Source organism: Glycine max (genome assembly GCF_000004515.6).
Source record: "Glycine max cultivar Williams 82 chromosome 9 unlocalized genomic scaffold, Glycine_max_v4.0 Gm09_scaffold_165, whole genome shotgun sequence".
In the NCBI taxonomy this organism is placed as follows: domain Eukaryota; kingdom Viridiplantae; phylum Streptophyta; class Magnoliopsida; order Fabales; family Fabaceae; genus Glycine; species Glycine max.
Window position 1 is genome coordinate 13644 of NW_024464675.1, and position 20739 is coordinate 34382.

Sequence of the window (20739 nt, forward strand, 5' to 3'; positions counted from 1 at the left end):
ATTATATTTGTTATTTATTTTGTAAATTTACTTAAATACGGTTAATGATTATTATTTTTTTAATGAGAAGAGAGAGATTACATTGAAGTGGGTCTTATAAAATAAATAAGAGAGATAGTTATTTTTTCCAAAGAATTGTATAATTAATTAGTTAATTAAAGTTTATTGAAAGTGGATTATTAATAAAGCTTAACTTGTGAAAAGTTGCACAACTTAGAAAAATCGCTTAGTTTATTACTACTCACTTTGGTCTCAAATTGAGATGTGCAAAATTATATTTTTTATGATTTTTTTATATTTTTCTATGATATTTTTAATAATTTTTTTTTTATTTTCTTAATCAATATCTTAATGACACCAGTTATAAATACCCTAAATCTTTAGTCTCCCCTTCCAAAACTTTGATGTTTTAAAGGGTTTAAGGTTATATCACAAAATTTGAGAAATTCTTAATTTATATAAATTTAGATTAAATTACCTTCACTTAATTATTGTTTTATACTATTTTTTATATTATTTCTAATTACTTCATTTATATTCCCATGGAACAATTTTTTAACTATTTTGTACTAAGAAATAGCACTAATACTTAATTATAAGTATCCTGTAAAAATCAAAATTCTACTAAAAAAACAATCTTAACTACTCAAAAAAAATATAAGAGTAAAATTGAAAAAAAAAATTGCAGAAACATAAATTGTAAAACAACCAAAAAATTGAAATGGAAGAAGTATAATAATGAGATGAGATGATAAGAGAGGGAGAGGAATGTAATGTGATATGTATTTGTATATTTATAATTCATATTAACTTAAATTTAATGTGAGTTATTTGCACTGGTTTTTAGTTGTAAGTTTCAAAAAATTAAGAATTACATTTGTTTTTAGTTTTTTTAAAAATGACTGTAGTTTAGTTTTTTTAGCAGTGCTAAGAACACATTTTTTGTCACTATCTTTTTAACACACTCTATTATTGTTCAAGCTTACAAGTATTTACAATTACAAAATTAGGAGAGAGGCTCATTAAGTACTCACAATTTTTTGTGATTTTCAACAAATTTAAATTAAGAGATGATGTGTTTAAAAAAGTGTGTGCCTAAAAGTATGTTTATAACATTTCTCTAGTTTCTTTCTTCTAATTTTTAATTTTAAAATAAACTCACTTTGAAAGTTTCCTATCATGTTAAAATTAGTTTAAGGACATGTTTGTTTAATTGTTTTGCCTTAACAAGTGATAATGACACTAATAACAACAATAATAATAATAGTAAAAAATAACAATTGTGATGGTGATAACAACTACGATAGAGATAATAAAGATAGTTATGACATCAATAGTGATTTCAGTAACAATGACAAGATTATGTTGATGACAATATAATGATGTGGTAGTGACAATAACAGTGATAACAATGACATTAGTAGTGACAACAATAATGTTGAGTGATACTAGTATTGATAATCATATTTATAATGAAAACAATTGGAATTCACTCTTGACAAGTGGAAGTTAAAGCTTACTTTAATGATTTGTCCTATTTGAAAGTCCAACCCCTAACAAGTAGTTTGACATACATAACTATATAAGCTAAGAATGATTAAGTCAAGCCTAACAAGTGAAATATATGATAAATACTTGATGGTCTTTGATTTTAGATTTTTTTAACAAGTGAGGCTTATTCAAGTCAAACATGATTTGATGAAAAGTAATATGTAATATAATTTTGGTTATAATTTTTTGGGTGATAGTCATAAGTGATGGTAAGTTAAAGATGACACCATAAATTAAGTCTATAATGAATATTTAGAAAAATAAAAAATCATGATCTCATTATTATTAAGCCTTCAAATCAACTAGATCATGTAAGTAGACTCGTAAGCATTTATCCATAAAAAAAAAAAACTTTTAAGTTTAACCAAACCTTCAAAACAAGTTAGAATCGAATTTATATTTATGAACCATATGCATGCCAAAGCTTACTAAACATGTGTTTTCAGTCCTCGGTGAAGGACTAAAATCAAGTCCCTTTTAATAAATATATATAAACACTAAAAATATATTAATTTTTTAAAAAAAATTTAAATTTAAATTTAAACGTATTTTGATTTATAAAAAGCATAGTTTATCCTAACTTTAATATACATCTATTTTGCTGTTTCCCCCAACTGGATTGTTGTGAAGGCATTGCTGTCACGTACGCACAGGTACCTATATCTACGTGATACTCCAAAACATGCACCAACGACAAGAACCTCAATACAAGATCTTACTATAATTAGGGCATATTCTTGGATGTTGGTGATTGGAATTTTGAAAGATCTAAAAGGAAAATTTGTTAGTATTTCAGAGGTTCACCGAATAACCATACCCTTATCTCCTTGGAAATTTCATTATTTGCCAAACATTCCAGTAAGTGTCGCATCTATCTATCAAGGGGACAATTAATCAGCTTGCTCACCCAAAACATCCATCCACAGACCAAATAATCACGATTAGGACCCAAGTTAGTAACATTATTTTTATAAGTACAATCATAACGCGTTCCAAAAAGTCGTTGTAAGAGGCTATTATGGACAAGCCATGCTTAACTTCCTTATTTCTTCTTTGACCCTAATAAAGCATGCGTTAGTTAATTCTTTTTTCAAGAGACAAACAAGAAGGTGAAGATGAAAGGAATCAAACAAGCATGTGTGACGAGTACGTGGGAAGCAACTTGGCCACCACGAATCTTAGCAATAAGGTAAGACTTCTCTTTATGTGATCATGTTGCACAGATTACAGCTCTCGCATGCCTTGGAACATTTGCATTGGGTTGATGTAACTAACATTAGCATTGAATTCATCAATTTTCTTTCTTCTCTTTTTGTCCTTTTTTATTTATCTTTTAGAAATGTTCATAACTACTGTAATATTCAATTAAAAAGCCGTGAATGATTGATATGACAATAAAACAATGTTAGTATATACTTACAAAAAAAAAAACTGTTAGTGTTAGTATTGTTTAGTTTTATTGTCATTATATAAATTATATAATCTTTAACTAACATAAATTTAATAGATATTGTGAGTTTACACTACCAATATGATATCATACATACTATACTAGTGGTATCTATAAATTTATCAATGTCAACAAACTTGTTATTAATATAATTAATATCATATTGTTAATTAGAATAGGCACATTATGTCTATATTAATAAAGTTTTTTTAACAAAAACTATTTCACTATAAAGACAAGCCTAAATTCCTAATAAGTATTTTTTTGTGTATGATTTTATTTCATATATAATATACGTAGATGACTCTTAATTAAAAATTAAAAAAATATATCGTTATAAATTTATTTTTAAATTTGTGTAATCAACTAACCCTAAAAAAGTGTAATAAACTAATATCATTTTGTATCATGCTAACATTTTTCTTACTTCTTTTTCTATTTTAATTGTTTTGCTTTTGTTTTTATGAAACATTAGCTTTTACAATAAAATGGAATGCGGATACATATGATAGGTTCCGTACAAATATTTTTTGGGTTGGGGAATCCATTAAGACTATGTTGAGCAGTAAAATAGAATCTTGTTTCCAATTCAATAATACTCCTCTTGAATCTAATGACCACTACTTAGTGGAAATATTCAAAACCTAACACTGTCTAAATCAGTTTGATTCAGGATTCAATCACCTTTTCCTTTGGTTCTCTCTCCCTGATTTAAAAATTGGCACCTAACTAAAGCATTAAATTTTATTTTTTGAAAATATTATTCGGTAATTGAAAAAACAAGAAAAGCAACATGTAAAAGGAATAAGTGATTTCATTCTTTCTATTTAAAAAAATCCCTAAAAGAGCACTAGCCACTAATCCATTTTCCCACTTTATCTGCTAATTAACTTTTATACTCCAATGAAAGTATTTTTTAAAAGTTATTCTTGAATAAAATTATTTTTAAGAATTATTTTTACATTCATTGAAACGCATGTCTCATCCTATCCTATATATTAAACATGTAGCTTTTTTTATTTCTTTAAAAAAATATATTTCTTGTTCTCAATTAATTTTTAAAACAAATTTTTAATAATTAAAAATAAACTTATGTCACATTATAAACAATCTACCTTAATTTCTTTATATCTATCACTAAGTTGAATGTTAATAGTTTTTCTAAAATAATTTTCTATAGTTGATATCATGATTAATTTAAATTGAAAATTATAAATATAAAATATAATCTATATTTTAATATATTTATTATTTGTGACTTTTAATTATAATATAATAAATATTAAAAATTGAATTTTTTTTAGAAAAATCTTTCTCATTATGTCATTGACTTTTCTTGTATTTTGTATCTGATTTTATTTTTATTTATATTTTTATATTTTTAAACAGTATTACTTAAATTCAATTTCAGTTTAAATTAGAATTATTTATTAATTTTGAATATTGAAATTTTTTTAGACGTCTCTTTTTTAGATAAACTAAATTTGAAAATTACGATGTTATTAATTAATTCAAATTTAAATTTAGTTCTTCAATTTGAATTTTAATACATCATATTAATAAATAGACTAAAATATAATTTCCGTCCCTCTATTTTCTCAAATATGCAATTTTAGTCACCATATTTTAACTAAGATATTTTATCATTCACTTTTAAAAAGTTCGCAATTTTAATGTCTAATATCTCTTTAAGTTATTTTTTTGTATAAATTTTACTTGAAATTTTAAAAATATTTGTATAATATACGAAAAGCTTGTTAGAATATCTATACCAATAGATAAAGGAAATACTTCTTTTGATAACCACCTTTTGGTCTCCACTTTTATTAGACCATTATGCCCTTAATTAACAAAATATTAACAACTATGGATGTAATCAAACACATGAAGAGGGAAAGGGCATATCCATCTTTTCCTCTCCATTTTTTTAACTCCTCCATGGTCCTACCATCAATTGCTAAGCAACTCTTTTACACATTTTTCTTCTTCTTATTTTACACTTGAAGATGTAAATGCTCCAACGTGATCATTCACGCTTTTGTGCTTGAAAACAATTTATATTTTACAACTCTCACAATTTACCCGTGCGTTTTCACTTATCTTCTCTCTTCACAACCCTAAACACAGTGGCAGATCTAAGACCCTGAGTCAATGGGGACAATTTATTTTTCAAATAATATAAATTAATAATAATTATCATTATGCATATGAAGATAAAGACATAAGTACCAAAATCATAAAATTTTAATGTATTTATTCAAATAAATTACATACCTTATAGTTGTCCTCTACGTGATTTCATGTTTTGAAATCGCTAAATGATCAGTTCATTGTCAATCTTATTGAACACATCTTTCTCAATATAAGTTATTAGACAATCATTCATCCATGCATCTCTCAACCGATTACACAACCTATTTTTCACAATTTTCATGGTAGAAAAGGCTTTTTCCACAGTTGATGTGACAACAGGAAAAATCATTGCTAACTTCAAAAGAAGGTAAACTAATGGATAAACAATATGTCTTCCAGTTTCAACCAACTTCTCTGAAAGATTTTTGATTCCTTTCAAAGATAAAAATTCTACATTGCTACGCATATCAATGATGTAAGTCTCAAGTTGATTATCAAGCATCTACTTTGCAAATTCAATTATCCTTGCCTTATCAAAAGTAGAGAATAAATTGGTTGGATTCAAACAATTCATGCAAAGAAGCAACTGAGTATTTGTCTCTGTAAAATGATCATTAAGTTCATGAAGTTGCATGTCCACAACAGTATAAAATAATTCAACACGATAATGATGCTCAGTTGTGATAGCTTGAGCTTTACCTCCACGTCGTGATCTTCCCTTAGAAAAAAATATGTCTTACATATTAGGAATGTTAATGAAATGCTTATCACAAAATGAATTTACTTCCTACAGTAAAGACTCCCATCCATTATACCTCATAGTTTGCAATCGTAGCTTTGTGATGTTAACCAAGTTCATAGCATTGATGATGTCTTGATCTTTCCTTTGCAATGCTTGTGACAATTCATTTGAAATACCCAAGACATTTTTCATCAAATGCAATGTGAATGCAAAATCAAAATCTTTTAGCAAATGTAAAAGACCATTTGCTTCAGCTCTTTGATGTGCATTTGATCCATCTTCTTTTATAATTTCAAGAACATCAATTATAGAAGAATACATCAATATCAAATTGATCAAAGTTGCATAATGTGAACCCCAACGAGTATCAACAACTCGTTTAAGACTAGTTTCTTGATTCAAACCTTGTCCACTAGGAATTTCTCCTTTTCCCAATGCCTCTCTAACATAATTTATTTGTTTTTCACGAAGCATGCCATGTCGTTTGCAAGATCCCCCAACAACATTTAATAAAGTGGACATCAAATTAAAAAGAGAGGCAACCTGAATGTGATTTTTTGCAACAACAACTATTGTGAGTTGTAATTGATGAGCAAAACAATGTACATAAAAAACAGATGAATTCTCCTTTAAGATCAAACTTTTGTGACCAGAAAATTCCCCTTGCATGTTGCTAGCACCATCATAACCTTGTCCACAAATTCTTGATATACTAAGCCCATGTTTACAAAATAATTCATCAATTGTCATTTTCAGTAATAAAACCGTAGTATCTTTAACGTGAACCATACCAAAAAAACGCTCAACAATACTTCCCTTTTTGTTAACATAACGCAAAGCAATAGTCATTTGCTCCTGGTTTGATATGTCACGTGCTTCATCAACAATGATAGCAAATAATTCATCTCCAAGATTAGTAATAATAACATTAGTGGTTTCTAATGCAGCAGCATTAACAATATCTTTTTGGATTTTTGGAGCAATTAATTGATGATTTTCGGAAGCATTTTCCAAGACAACATGATTTATTGATTCATTGTGTTCAACAAGAAATCTAAGAAGTTCTAGGAAATTACCTTGGTTAGCAGAATTGGTTGATTCATCATGACCACGGAAAGCTAATCCTTGCTTTAATAGAAAATGAATACAATCAATTGACGCTGTCAAACGCCTTCGATACAAGTCATGAACTTATTCAGATTGCTTAGATATAACAACTTCAATATGTTGATTTTGATTCATTAAATCTTGACACTTCCTCCAAGCAATGTTATGAGCACTATTAGGACCTCCAACATGAGATGAAAGTCTTTCTTTCTTATTCCAATTTGTGAATCCCTCTATCACAAATGTATCACCACCTGATTGCTTTCCAAAATCATGCCTAAAAAGATAACAACACAAGCAAAATGCAACATCTTTTTCTATGCTATACTCCAACCAGTTGCCAAATTCATTAAACCAAGAAGGACAAAATCTTCTTAAAGACTTTCCAATTTTTCTTTGGGGAAAATTATGTTGAGTAGGTTGGCATGGTCCTCTTTGTAAATATGCTCTTCGTATCTTATCTCGATCATTAGGATGATATACTGAAATTTTAATTCGCTTTCCTAGATCTAATGGAAAGTCTTCCAAATTAATTTCAATTCGTTGATGTTGGAGACTTGATTCACAAGATTTTGATGAAGATTATTGCTCATTTGATGGTAATTTCCTCTTCAAAAATCTATCCACGATCTATTTATAATTTAAAAGAAATTAATAATTCTAAATTTAAAATATTCATAAAAATTAAAAATCTATAAATTCATGAAACATAATTAATATATAATTATATTATTTATATATCAAACTTAAGGGGAAAAAAGAAAAGGATTTGTGAAAAAACGCATAACCTGAGAGACATGTTTATAAGTTATAACAATTATCGGTAATTTGGTACCTAAATCTTTCTTTGCTTGTTGAATTGTTGTGATTTTCCTTGCTCTTGTAGACTTGTAGAGTTGCAGCCTCATATAACCCTCATCTGCTCATGAGCTCTCCATTTTTCTAACTCCGCTATGCAAACATGTGAGAGAGTTTAAAGTAAAAGCGGAATAACTCACTAGAAAACGTGAAAGTAGAAGTGGAAGAGACAAATAATTTAAAATAATGAAAGAGAAACAAGAAATGTGTGGGAGAAGGGATGAAAGGGTAGAAAAAGACAACAAATTACTTTGGTTAGATAAAAATAATAATAAAGAAAGAGAAACAAATAAAGTTCACTAATCATCATCACCAACATAGAAGCCATAAGTCTCTTTTTTTATTCAGGGAGTGCACCTGCCCACCCTGGGATACACGTGGGTCTACCACTACCTAAATGCACACCAACTCCTATATAGCACACTCACCACCGTTCCTTTGCTCGTTGTTGCGCCATCCCGCTGCACCGCCATTGCATTGTCCCTTAGCTTGACGTCGTTGTGCCATCCCATTACAACATCATTGCAACTTTGCACTGCTCAAACCACTTCCTTCATGTACATCCTCTGGTTGTTTCTACAAACCTTTTTTCTCTGACTATGAACCACTAAAATTGGAACCCTTGAATTCTCTATGTTTTATGAATGTGTCTGCCTGATTCCTCTGTGTGTCTTCTTTTTGCAGTAACACCATGTTTAGAGGTGAAATTTTGTGACTACTTTCAAGTGGGGTTCTAAAATTGGTTAAAGATTAAGTTTTGATTTTTTTTTTTTTTTTGTGTTTGAGTATTGGAATGCTAGGACAAATAATATAACCCATGTAAGTAACAATTGTGTCTCTTCTAGTCGCAAAAACTCAACCACTTTGGTCATTCACGTTTTTTTTTCAAGTGTGATGGATATGTGTTATATTAAAGAACATTATCAAATGGAACATGGCTTGAATGATTTTTTTTTTGTTTTCAATTACATTTGGAAAAATGTTCAAATAATCTAATTTTTACACATTTTTTATATTTGCTTTATATATTTCTTCATTTCCCTTATTTTTCTTTTCACCACATATCTTACTTTGAAATATATCAAAAAATTCTTAGAATTGAAGTATATATACCCTAAGAACAAATATAATTAAATATCAAAATAAGAAGAAAAAATTCAACATTTGACATAATAATGTTACCATTTTAATATTTCATAAATGCATTTATCAAATAAAATGATATTCAAATATGTACAATCATAGTTGTCAATAGCGGCCATAGCAGCTGCTATAGCGGCGGAGTGACAGCCATCCGTGACGGACACGGGTGTAGCGGCGCGGATTAAGGTTGCGGCTGGAGCAGCCGCTATCGCGGTGGAGCGGCATGGGGTGCGGAACGGTTTTTCGTGTCGCTACGTCGAAGTATGAGAAATTCCAAAAATACCCTCACTTAATGAGGGTAAGTGAGAGTATTTTTGGTTTTTGGTTTGTCTTCTAAAACCTGTTGTTTCACGATTTGGGGCTCCATTGTTGCGCGGAAACCCTAGCTGCTCTGTGTCCACCGTTCCTGTGTCATTGCTGCTCTACGTTCCAACCACTGTTGCTGCTCTGCTCCATTGTTCTGCACTTCTGCTTACTCCTACTCTGCGTTCTTTCCTTTTGATCTTTTTCTGATTTTCTTATCTCTTTCCTTTATCTCCTCTTTTTGTTCTCATTTAATCTATTTTAGTAGCAATACTCGTAATTTCTCTTTACTCTTACAAATAATTAATTTTATATTGATTAAGAAAATTAATTAATGTTATTTAATTTTATTAATCTCAAATAAAAAATATAATTATTTTTTAAAAAAATTATTAAAATTTGATATCATAAATAAAAAATCATTAAAAATAAAAATAAATAAATAATATTTTAAATAACATAAAATAAAATAAAATAATTTATATTTAAGTACATTATTTTTTTCTTATATATTATTTAGTAGGAAAACTAAAAATTTATATGTGACCATTGGTGCAAGTGCTACAAAATCGGTTCCTCTAAGCATAATTATTTAATTTGTTTTGGAGGGTATTTTATCCTTTTTAATAAATTTTTCTACTTTATGTTTTGTAACTTTTGTTTAAATAACTATGTTTTTTGAGTTATTTTTTCTGTTTTTGAACTTATATATATATATATATATATATATATATATATATTAAAATATATAAAAACATTAAAATAGCGATCATTTCGCTATCCGCTATCCCATTTTTAGAATCGTCCGCTCTGCTACGCCGATATTGACAACTATGTGTACAACAAATGATTTGATCGATCAATTATGTATAGATAGACATTTATTTACAAATATAATATATAATTTATCATGTTATGGTAACAAATATAAGAAGTAAAATTATGTATACATTACAAAGTATATTAAACTAAAAAAATATACAATATTGAAATAAAAATACGAACACACAGGTGTGACAGTGTTGGTTTTTCCACTAGTAATAATAAGGTGTGAAATCACCCAATGAAGTGACGAAAATTGATGAAATACCAAACGAGAAAAACACATATTACTTTTAAGATTATTAGATGATACGATGTGTTTTAAAAATCAAAATGTGTAGGGACAAAATATGCTTTTATTAGTTTACTAGCAGTTACTACTTACAGGTTGCTCTGCTTAGATTAAAAATATTAAAATAGTAAGAAAAAACATAAAAATTTATTTGTATTTTTTAAACTACTTTTTGGTGAACAAAAGGAATTGGATCATCTCCATAATTTTTAGTGTCCCTTGACACATGATATTACAAATCAAAGACTAAGATTCTTTTTTTATGTGCTAGTTGTTAGCGTATACGGTGCTCCTTGTCCCAGTCTTTACGTCCAATAGTAATTTTTTTCAAAATTTCTAATTTTAAATCACATGTCAATAATATAGGATGTGCATCTAGCTAGATTGTATTAACCAAGGTAATCTGCATATGCAATTTGATCTGGTTTTCTTTCTTTGTTGACCCAATAATTAAATGTTCTGTTATATGGTAGGTTGAATTTGGTATTGCCACTATTATATATAAATAGCATAGGACCCGTGCTAATGCACGGTTAAAAAAAAGTGAGAGAATGATGGAATGAGAGACAAGGTAAAAGTGTAAAAAAAATTCTCACTTTTGTGTTCATAGCACGTGGCGGCAGTTTGCTGGACAATATAATGACCAAAACACCCTCATTCTCTCTAGGTGTCAACATATTACAATGTCCAATTTTATCATTTTTGGACAGCCAATTTTTTTTATATAATTTTACACAGATATAGATATGCTTTTACGCCTTCACTTTCGTTTTTTCTTCTCCAAAATACAACCTCTCTTTAAGAAGGAAAATTGTATGGCTTTTAAGTTTTAAATAATAATTTTGATAGAAATTATATAAGAAAAAGTAGGTAGATTGGATCACATCCTCTTATATTATAAATTAAAATTAAAATATACATTTTGAATAATATTGATCTCGTTAAAATAAATATTTTCAATATTTATTTCATTTTATTTTATGAATATGTATTTTATACACAATAATTGTAAATTAAAGATAAAAATTTATACTATCCAATACACAAACTAAAATATTATTTGATTTCTTATTCTTAAAAAATAGTTTATGTTTTTAAGAATAAGAAAACCGAAAACAAACGTCAATTAAAAATGGTAGTATTTGAAAAAAAAATCGAGAGTAATATCTCTTTTCCAATTTCTAAAATAAAAAAACTCAACATTCTTAATAAAAGTATCAAACTAGGTCGGACCGACTTGAATTCGTTAGATGAAATAAGACTAAAATTTTAAATTTTAAATCAAAATTAAATGTACCTTTTTTTATTTATCAAAAATTGGATTCAAACTTTTTTTTTTTGCCTTTATCACCTTTAAGTTTGAAGTTGTTTTGATTTTTTTTTATAATCAATTGATATTGAGCATTAGTCCTTCTTTACATTGTATCGTTTCTCCACCTTGGTTAAGTTAAGAGATGAAAGTGTCAAATCACTTACCTAAGAAAACATTTGGTGATTATATAAGGTTGTTTCATTTTTGTACTTTTAATTTTTGTTACCATGCTCTTGCTTACGTTAACTTATTTTCTTCCTTCACTCTTACTTTTTAAAAATTAAATTTTAAAAAACAAGTTAAAACGAAAAGCATACTTAAGTACAAGTTTTTTTTTTTTTAATCAATGGATCATAATATAGCTTGAAATAGTAAACTTTTTTTATTAGAGGCAATGCATTGCTATTCCGACCTTTGGACCAAAGAGAAATGCATTGTTATTTTGATCTTTGAACTGATTTAGATTTGGGTGTTGCTAGGTGCACGGATTCGGTACTTAAGGAAAAAAAAACTGAAATACTCTTGATTCGTAAGTTTTTAAGTTAATCCGTAAAAGACATACGGATCAAGTTGATCCGCATGTTGATATTAAGCGTATACGGATCAAGTTGATTCGTAAGATTTATGAACCACCCCTCACGCACAATCATCACAAATGCAAAGAAAGTGCAGGGTTAATTTTGACATTTTAAAAAAAAATGCTGGGTGTACCTAGCAACACCCTTTGAATTTTTCTAGCATTTCCCTGGTCCGGCTCCCCCTTGGGTCCAAAGTGGAATCATTGGAATGCAGGGTGTTACTTAACACACCTCATTATTTACTTTGGTATATCCCAAATACATTATGAATCGGTCAATCCTTAATACAAGTTGTATTACAGATGGTTAAATAATTAACTTGGAATGCATTGAAAAACCCAAACTCAACTTGTCTTGGAAGCAAGAAATCTGAGTATAGCAAAACCATGCAACAACCATTCGAATTCAACTTGTCTTGAATTACCTAGTGAGCTCCCCATGAACGTTAAGAGCAATTGTATCGTCAGAGGAAATTAATTAACTCCCATGTAATAAAATTAATGACCCTTGCGCATGGTGGAGATGTTGTTGTTGAGAAGAAAACCATAGTCTCTAATCATTTGAAAAATACTAGTATAAGCCAATATAGAATGTAAATCCTTCGCCAAACCAGTCATATATATAATGATTATCTAGTGTTCGATTATATAACAATTAATCAGTGTTTTCAAGACGTTAATTAAAAAAAATATTTATTATGAAAATATAAGAAAACGCAAAAATAATTGTGGATAACATAAATTTCCGTTTTCCAATAAAAATAATTCTAAGTTTCTTAAGCAATATCTTAACATTTGTCGATATATAATATATAATGAGCATTGCTGTGAATCCAAACGTGCCACTAGGTGTGGCTAAAAGGTGCTGACACTCCACTTGAATGAAATGGTTTTTTTTTGTTCAGCCAACAAAAGATCTAACATTAAATGGTGAATCCAATATTAAGAATCAATGGAAGATGTGACGCTTGGAGAATAAAGTAACTCTATAACATTCTAGATATATATGATGTGCATAATGGCAATGTATAACGTACGTACATTCTGATTTTGAACTGGATATCCACTACAAGCTATGATCTGTGGTCAGCTTTCTCTTCACTCCAAGATTCATAGAGGGTATAGATTCATGAAAATGTGGCACGTAAACTATAGGAGATGCTTTTTGAGAAAATATTGTGTGTGTGTGTGTGTTTTTTTTTTAGAAAATATATTGACCATTACAATAATCACCTTACACCCATATAGTTCACAGCGTAAAAACTTTTTATAATTAAATTTTAAAATTATAAATAATCTAAAATTTTATTAAGCATATTTTTTTAAAAAAATATAGATAATCTCAAAATTTATTTTTTTAAAATTTACAGACGATCTCAAAGTTAATTTTGTAGGAGCTATTTATAATCATGCATGAAATTACACAGATATAATTTTGAAATTAAAAAAATAGTGTAAAAAGTAATTCTCAAAGGTTATTCCCGAATTTATCTCCTTCTTTCAAAAAATAAAAAAAATTATCCCTTCTTAATTATATTTTATCAACCATTTTTTTCCAATGTTTTTTCTACGGGCCAGTGAAGCCCATGAACCCAATACCCAGCAAAAGAGGGGTTTAGGCATAGGGTATTGAACATTACTCTCTCTTCTTCTTCTTCTGTGACTCTGAGTGTGTCTCCATTCATTTCATTTACTTTCCTGAGTTTCACACTGTGTCACTGCTCCGTTTTAGGGTTGCAATGGCGCTGTTCCTCCTCTACGAGTCGGCGTCGGGTTACGCTCTCTTGGAGGCGCACGGCCTCGACGATATTGGACACAACACGGAGGCCGTTTGCAACTCCGTTTCCGACCTCAACAGGTTCGGCAAGGTTGTCAAGCGCCGCTCCTTCAACCCCTTCACCTCCGCTCCCGACGCCCTCAAACATTAATCAATTTAGTCTCTCTAACTTTATATATATTTTGTTATTGTTTAGGGACTAATTTCAACAATTTTTCAATACTTATTATATAATTTATGTACTGTGAGAAATTAATACTTTAAGGGGGCGTTTAGTAGAAGAAAATTTTTTGGTTTTTCGGAAATCATAGGTTGAAAAACTTAGTTTCGTACGTCTATCATTCCTGGAAAAGGATGTTTCATGTAGAAATGTTTTTTTTTTCAGTTTTCACAAAAAAAAATGATGGAAGTGATTTTAATTTTTCCTTTACTACAGTACATATATAATGTGATAAATAATTAAAATAATCAATAAAAATATGCTTAATTCTTTGATTCCTAGGAAATTTATCTAAAAATTTCCAATCATCAACCTAACAAATTTTATTGATTCTCATGAAACATAAAGATGTCTCCTTGAACATCCTTAATTTTTGACTTTTTGACGGTTTCGGCTTTCACATTACATTTTACTCAATTCCAGTTGATCAAAACACTTTGTAGACAGTTTTATTCGAGATGTCGACAATCTATTTTGATTGCTTTTAAGATCAATGATTGTCTTCACAAATCAACACACTTTTAAGATCAATGACTATTTCCACAAATCAACATGAAACTTTTGAACATGTTTTGTTATCACTCACACGCTTTCCGAAAAACTTCTTAGAAGATCAACCATCACATAACTACTCAAAGCCAAACATGTTTTAAGGTGGAGTTCTTAAGTGATCAACTATTGAAAAATAGATGTATCCTATTGGTATAGATAATATTAATTAATTTTTTAAGTCATTGTTCAGTCTCATATCTGTACAACCTCCAACCTTTGTATTCCTCTCTTTCTGGTGTTATTTATCAAGGTGTTACAATGATCATGTATGGGATGATAAAACTTATGTTTTTCACAAAAGAGAATGCCAAGAGTGTCCTGAATGATGATGATTGGTTATTGATTACATTTGGTGTTCAGGGCTGTTGACTGATGAGCTAAGAACGGTTTTGGAGACTAACTTACCTAAAGTCAAGTAAGGTAAGAAGTCAAAGTTCAGTTTAGGTGTATCAGATCCAAAGATTGGTTTTCAGATATCTGAACTCACTAAAATTCCATTTTGATAGGGTTGTTAATGACCTCAAGGTTAACATTTTCTCCTGCCTCTTGTGTTTCTTGCAAGCAGGATCCCCGTATCCTGTAGAAATATATTTCTCAAATTAATTTATTTAAATTTCTCAAATGTGCTAACAATTTTGGGATTTCAAATGGGACGCGATGACAATTTCATAAATAGGGAAAATTAAAACGAAGACAATTATTGCATAAAATTATTCTTGTTTTTTTTCTTATAAAGACAAAATTCTTACCATGCTACATTCTAAGATGATTCTTATACTCATTTTAGTATGTTTAAAAAATAAATTTCACTTTCCTAATAACAAAATTGTCACTGTGTAGTCATTTTTTAGTAGTGACATAAACGAGGCTTAAATTCAGTTGCCCGTTTTGGATTTTTAGTCTTAGGGATCAAAACAATATATAGGTGTTGTTGAGATCTATGAGAATATCCAAAACAAGCTATGTGATATCATCACCCACTACCTTCCAAAAGTGTTTGTAGAACAAGCTCTTTCACTTCCTCGTGTTTGAATGGAGTATTCAACACCTCCAACGTATTATTATCAACTATATTTGTCACCCCTCCACCACCTTGTCTCCCAAATGATTTCTTCCTTCAATAGTAGTTCATCCAACTCATTCTCTACCGAAATGGACTCGTCAATACACACTCAGATTGAGTCCTTTCTTTTATCTTCCAAGGAATATTACCAAAACATTGGGGCCCCTGCTTTTATCTTTTGGAGAGGAAATGATATTATAGTCCTCTATGCATAGCCACGAGGTATCATTTCCTGTCTTTAAAGATTATAAGATGTCCATGATATGCATCTTCATACTTTTTTAACCAGGAAAACCATATATGACTAAGAGTTGAAATTGTTTATTTTGAGTCATTTAAAAAAAAAAGATGAAATATACATCTCTAAATTGTCCTTCCACATTAAGCATAGTTCCCCACACCCCTTAAAGACTGTGATGCACCTCCTTTCTTCTTGGTTTCCATAAAAAAAAAATCAAATCGAGACCTACTTCCTTCAGCCAATTTTAGGGAATAGTTGCACCCTGAACAAATATGATCTGAAACCTTCTTCTAAAAAAATATATATATTGAAATAGGAGGTCATGACTTACCATTATTATATACTAGAAGCAAGATTTTTTTTAGAATGCTCCAAAACTAATTTTTGGGTGAACTAAATCTTTTATTTTAAAAGCTCGTAACATTGATAAATATAAAAAAATGACTACAAAGTTTATTCACAAAAAATTCAAAAACAATAAAATAAAATAAAGGCAAGCAAAAGATTTTTACTTTCTAAATATTTTTTTACAAATTACCCATAATTTACTGGTAACTTCCTTGAATTTTGTCATTACTACTTTGCAAATCTTTGTTTATTTTAAAAAACTATAGAAATTTTCTCAAACACAACAGACCACATTAGAGTTTACAAAAAATAAAGAACAATAGAAAAGTAAAAATATTTTAAAACTTAAAATACTTAAAATGTTAAATACTATTTTATGGTGGAGAAAAATAAAATTAAAAGAAAAATATTAATAATTTTTAATCATGGTTACTTTAAATGAATTATTTTTAAATTAAAAATATTAGTATTAAATCATGTTAATGGAAAATTTAAAAAATATAGAAGATGAAAATTAAATATTTCAAATTTAATAATTCAAAATAAAACAAATGTGAAACTTTAATTTTTATAATAAACAAAGTAGATTTAAAAGACTATGGAGTTACACTAATTTAGTAAATTACCATGCAATTCTGGTCAAGAGAAAAGAAGTTTTGTATATGCCCTGCCTTCCATTCCATAAGTTCTTGCATTGGCTTTACGCCGAAGCTGAAATCGGAGAAAACCGAGCTTTGATTTCTCCCCAACAAACACAATCCATTCTCAACCATGTCATTCTCACGAAGGTTAAGGTTTTCTGTCTCTCTTTCCATTCCCAATTTTTCCTCTTTTCTTCAAAACTCCTCACATTCTCACTTTCACTCTCAGCCCCCATCCATTCAAAATGTTGACGATGCCGTTTCCCAATTCAATCGCATGCTGTGTATGCGTCATACCCCACCCATCATCCAATTTAACAAGATTTTAGATTCCTTTGCGAAGATCAAGCACTATTCCACCGCTGTTTCCCTTTCTCACCGATTGGAACTCAAGGGAATTCAGCCTGACCTTATTACTTTGAACATTCTCATTAATTGTTTCTGTCATATGGGTCAAATCACTTTCGGCTTCTCTGTATTGGCCAAGATTCTCAAGAGGGGTTACCAGCCTCACACCATAACCTTCACAACACTCATCAAAGGTCTCTGTCTTAAGGGACAAGTCAATAAAGCACTGCACTTTCACGACAAGCTATTAGCACAAGGAATTAAGTTCGACCAAGTTAGTTATGGGACTTTGATCAATGGAGTATGCAAGATAGGAGACACAAGAGGTGCCATCAAGTTGGTGAGAAAGATTGATGGACGACTGACTAAACCTAACGTGGAAATGTACAACACAATTATTGACGCCCTGTGCAAATATCAACTTGTAAGTGAGGCTTATGGTTTATTTTCTGAAATGACTGCCAAGGGAATTTCTGCTGATGTTGTCACTTATACTACTCTAATATATGGCTTCTGCATCGCCAGTAAGTTGAAAGAAGCAATTGGTTTGTTAAATGAAATGGTATTGAAAACTATCAACCCAAATGTTTATACCTATAATATACTGGTTGATGCATTATGTAAAGAAGGAAAGGTAAAAGAAGCCAAAAATGTTTTAGCTGTCATGCTGAAAGCATGTGTGAAACCTGATGTTATTACGTATAGTACTTTAATGGATGGATACTTCTTAGTTTATGAATTGAAGAAGGCACAACATGTATTCAATGCTATGTCCCTAATGGGAGTGACTCCTGACGTTCACAGTTACACGATCCTCATTAACGGATTTTGTAAGAATAAAATGGTGGACGAGGCATTAAATCTCTTTAAGGAAATGCATCAGAAAAATATGGTTCCCGGTATAGTCACATACAGTTCTCTTATTGATGGTTTATGCAAATCAGGGAGAATATCTTATGTTTGGGATCTTATTGATGAGATGCGTGATAGAGGTATACCTGCAAATGTAATCACCTACAATTCCTTAATAGATGGATTATGCAAAAACGGTCATCTTGACAGGGCAATTGCATTGTTCAACAAAATGAAAGATCAGGGAATTCGACCGTGTTCGTTCACATTCACTATACTTCTTGATGGACTATGTAAAGGTGGAAGACTTAAGGATGCACAAGAGGCTTTTCAAGATCTTTTGACTAAAGGATATCATCTCGATGTCTACAAATACAATGTTATGATCAATGGGCATTGTAAACAGGGCCTGCTTGAGGAAGCATTGACCATGCTGTCCAAAATGGAAGAAAATGGTTGCGTCCCTAATGCTGTTACTTTTGACATTATCATCAATGCTCTCTTTAAAAAAGATGAGAATGATAAGGCAGAGAAACTTCTTCGACAAATGATTTGTAGAGGGTTGTTGTAAGACTAAAACTATATGAGAACTTTCTAGTTACACGTGAAAAAGAAGATGGACAATGCAATGGGCTCAATATCACTTTACTTTTGATTAAAGGTGATATGTACTTAGCTTCATTTTTTATGTTATAAATATAACAATAGCCAAATGATTACTGTCTTGTTTTAACCATCCTTTTCCTTTTCAATGTATTGTGGATGCTTGCTTTAATGATTTACTCAGTCACTCCTCATTGTTAGTGTTTCAGTTGTGAAACTAATCTGAAACTGACATGATTATTTGAAATGCTTTATCTCTTATAGTTGACTTTGTTTACCTAAAAGCATAGAAAGTGAAACTGAATTTTATTTTTTTCTGATTGCTTCTTGTTCTCTTTTTACAAAACAAAAAAAAATAAGCATACGACAATGCTGTCATGTATGATACAAAAATGACAGTTTTCAGATGTTAAATTAGCACAAAGGATGTGAACATATGGTGAATAGGCAAACAGCTTGGTGAAGGATGGAAGTAGACCCATTGTTTCTCATGCTTTCTTCCTACATGGATTGCCTAGGCCTCTGTTCACATGTTCTAATGAAGGCATTTTAATTTCTCCTGGATTATATCTGCACTAGGTAATCACAACAACTCAAAGAAAAGAAGGCTGGCCAATTCAAAATCATATATTAGTAACCATGCCATTTTAATGGACTCTGGGTGTAAGCCAATTTGCTAAAGTCTGAATTTTTTGTTCCTTTTCGTTTGTGTGCTAACATGTGTTATGTTAGATGATGGGTGGGTGGGTGTTGGCCGGGGGGGGGGGGTCCTCAGTAGTGCTATAAAGTTTAGGCAATTCTCACCTTATAAACTGTTTTTCTGGGGTTGAGTTTGAACCTAAGCCCAAATTCTAATTCTGATAAGTTACAGACAAGATTGTTTGTCAGTTTCATTGCTATATGTTAAGTATCAATATCTTTATATGTTAGCATTATTTTATACTGCGGCAAGAGCTTTTTAAGTTCCATTCTCTATCTCTTGGGTTTATCTCTATCTACATTGTTGAGAGTGGTACAACATCGTTTCTTAGAATCATCGATGCACCTTTCCATGACCAGCTCTACTTTGTTGTTGCTAATCAACCTTGCTTGCTTGATGTTCGAATTGATGCAATGTATACAAAGCCTTCCAATCAGAGCAACTTCATTTGCAGACATCAAATTAAAACAGCTATGCTAGAGCCTAGAAGGAAAAATAGCAAGCACAAGGTGGGCTTCTGTATGCTCACACAAGGGTTAGTTGAAGTTGTTAACAGGTAAATTTAACAGTGATTTAGTTAGACATCCTAACCAAATTGAAAGAGAGGGAGAAGTCAGAAGGTATAAATAGGAGGAAAACTATTGAGTTAGATTGGATTTGGAGTGTTGTTGGTTGGAAAGGAGGGCTAGTACTCCTGGAGTTGTGTGAGTTACTTTTTTTCCATGTTTCCACTTGATTCTGCAATCATATTGATTTAGATTCAGGGACAAAAGTGATTTTCAACGTAAGTCCTATTTACTTTTCTCATTTGATTCCTATTACAATCATGGTTGCTTCAGGTCTGTTTATATTTGATTTTTAATGTAAAAATACACCAGGGCTAAGAAATACAAGCATCTATATTTCTTCTAATATTGATATTGATATTGATATTCTAAATCTTAATAAAATTGAAGATATATCATGTAGCACTTTGATTCCTCAGAGCAGAGAGGATTGCAGTGGCAATTCGAATTCATAGTGTAGACATCCAACATGTTAAAAGTTGCATGAGATTATCAGGTCAAACTTGCCAGTTGCCACAACACATAAACATAACAAAAT

General features: G+C 30.2%; 1 protein-coding gene and 1 pseudogene across 1 annotated transcript; one reads left to right on the forward strand and one right to left on the reverse strand.

Moving 5' to 3' along the window:
* Positions 1–5276: 5276 nt before the first annotated feature.
* LOC106794443 (zinc finger MYM-type protein 1-like) lies at positions 5277–9351 on the reverse strand (annotated as a pseudogene).
* A 7646-nt stretch (positions 9352–16997) lies between these two features.
* LOC100783968 (putative pentatricopeptide repeat-containing protein At1g12700, mitochondrial) lies at positions 16998–19229 on the forward strand. Its single transcript, XM_014762233.3, has 2 exons — positions 16998–17279; positions 17362–19229. Exons 1-2 carry the CDS (start codon positions 17154–17156, stop codon positions 18901–18903), a joined length of 1668 nt encoding a protein of 555 aa, XP_014617719.1. The 5' UTR covers positions 16998–17153; the 3' UTR covers positions 18904–19229.
* The last annotated feature ends 1510 nt before the right edge of the window (positions 19230–20739 follow it).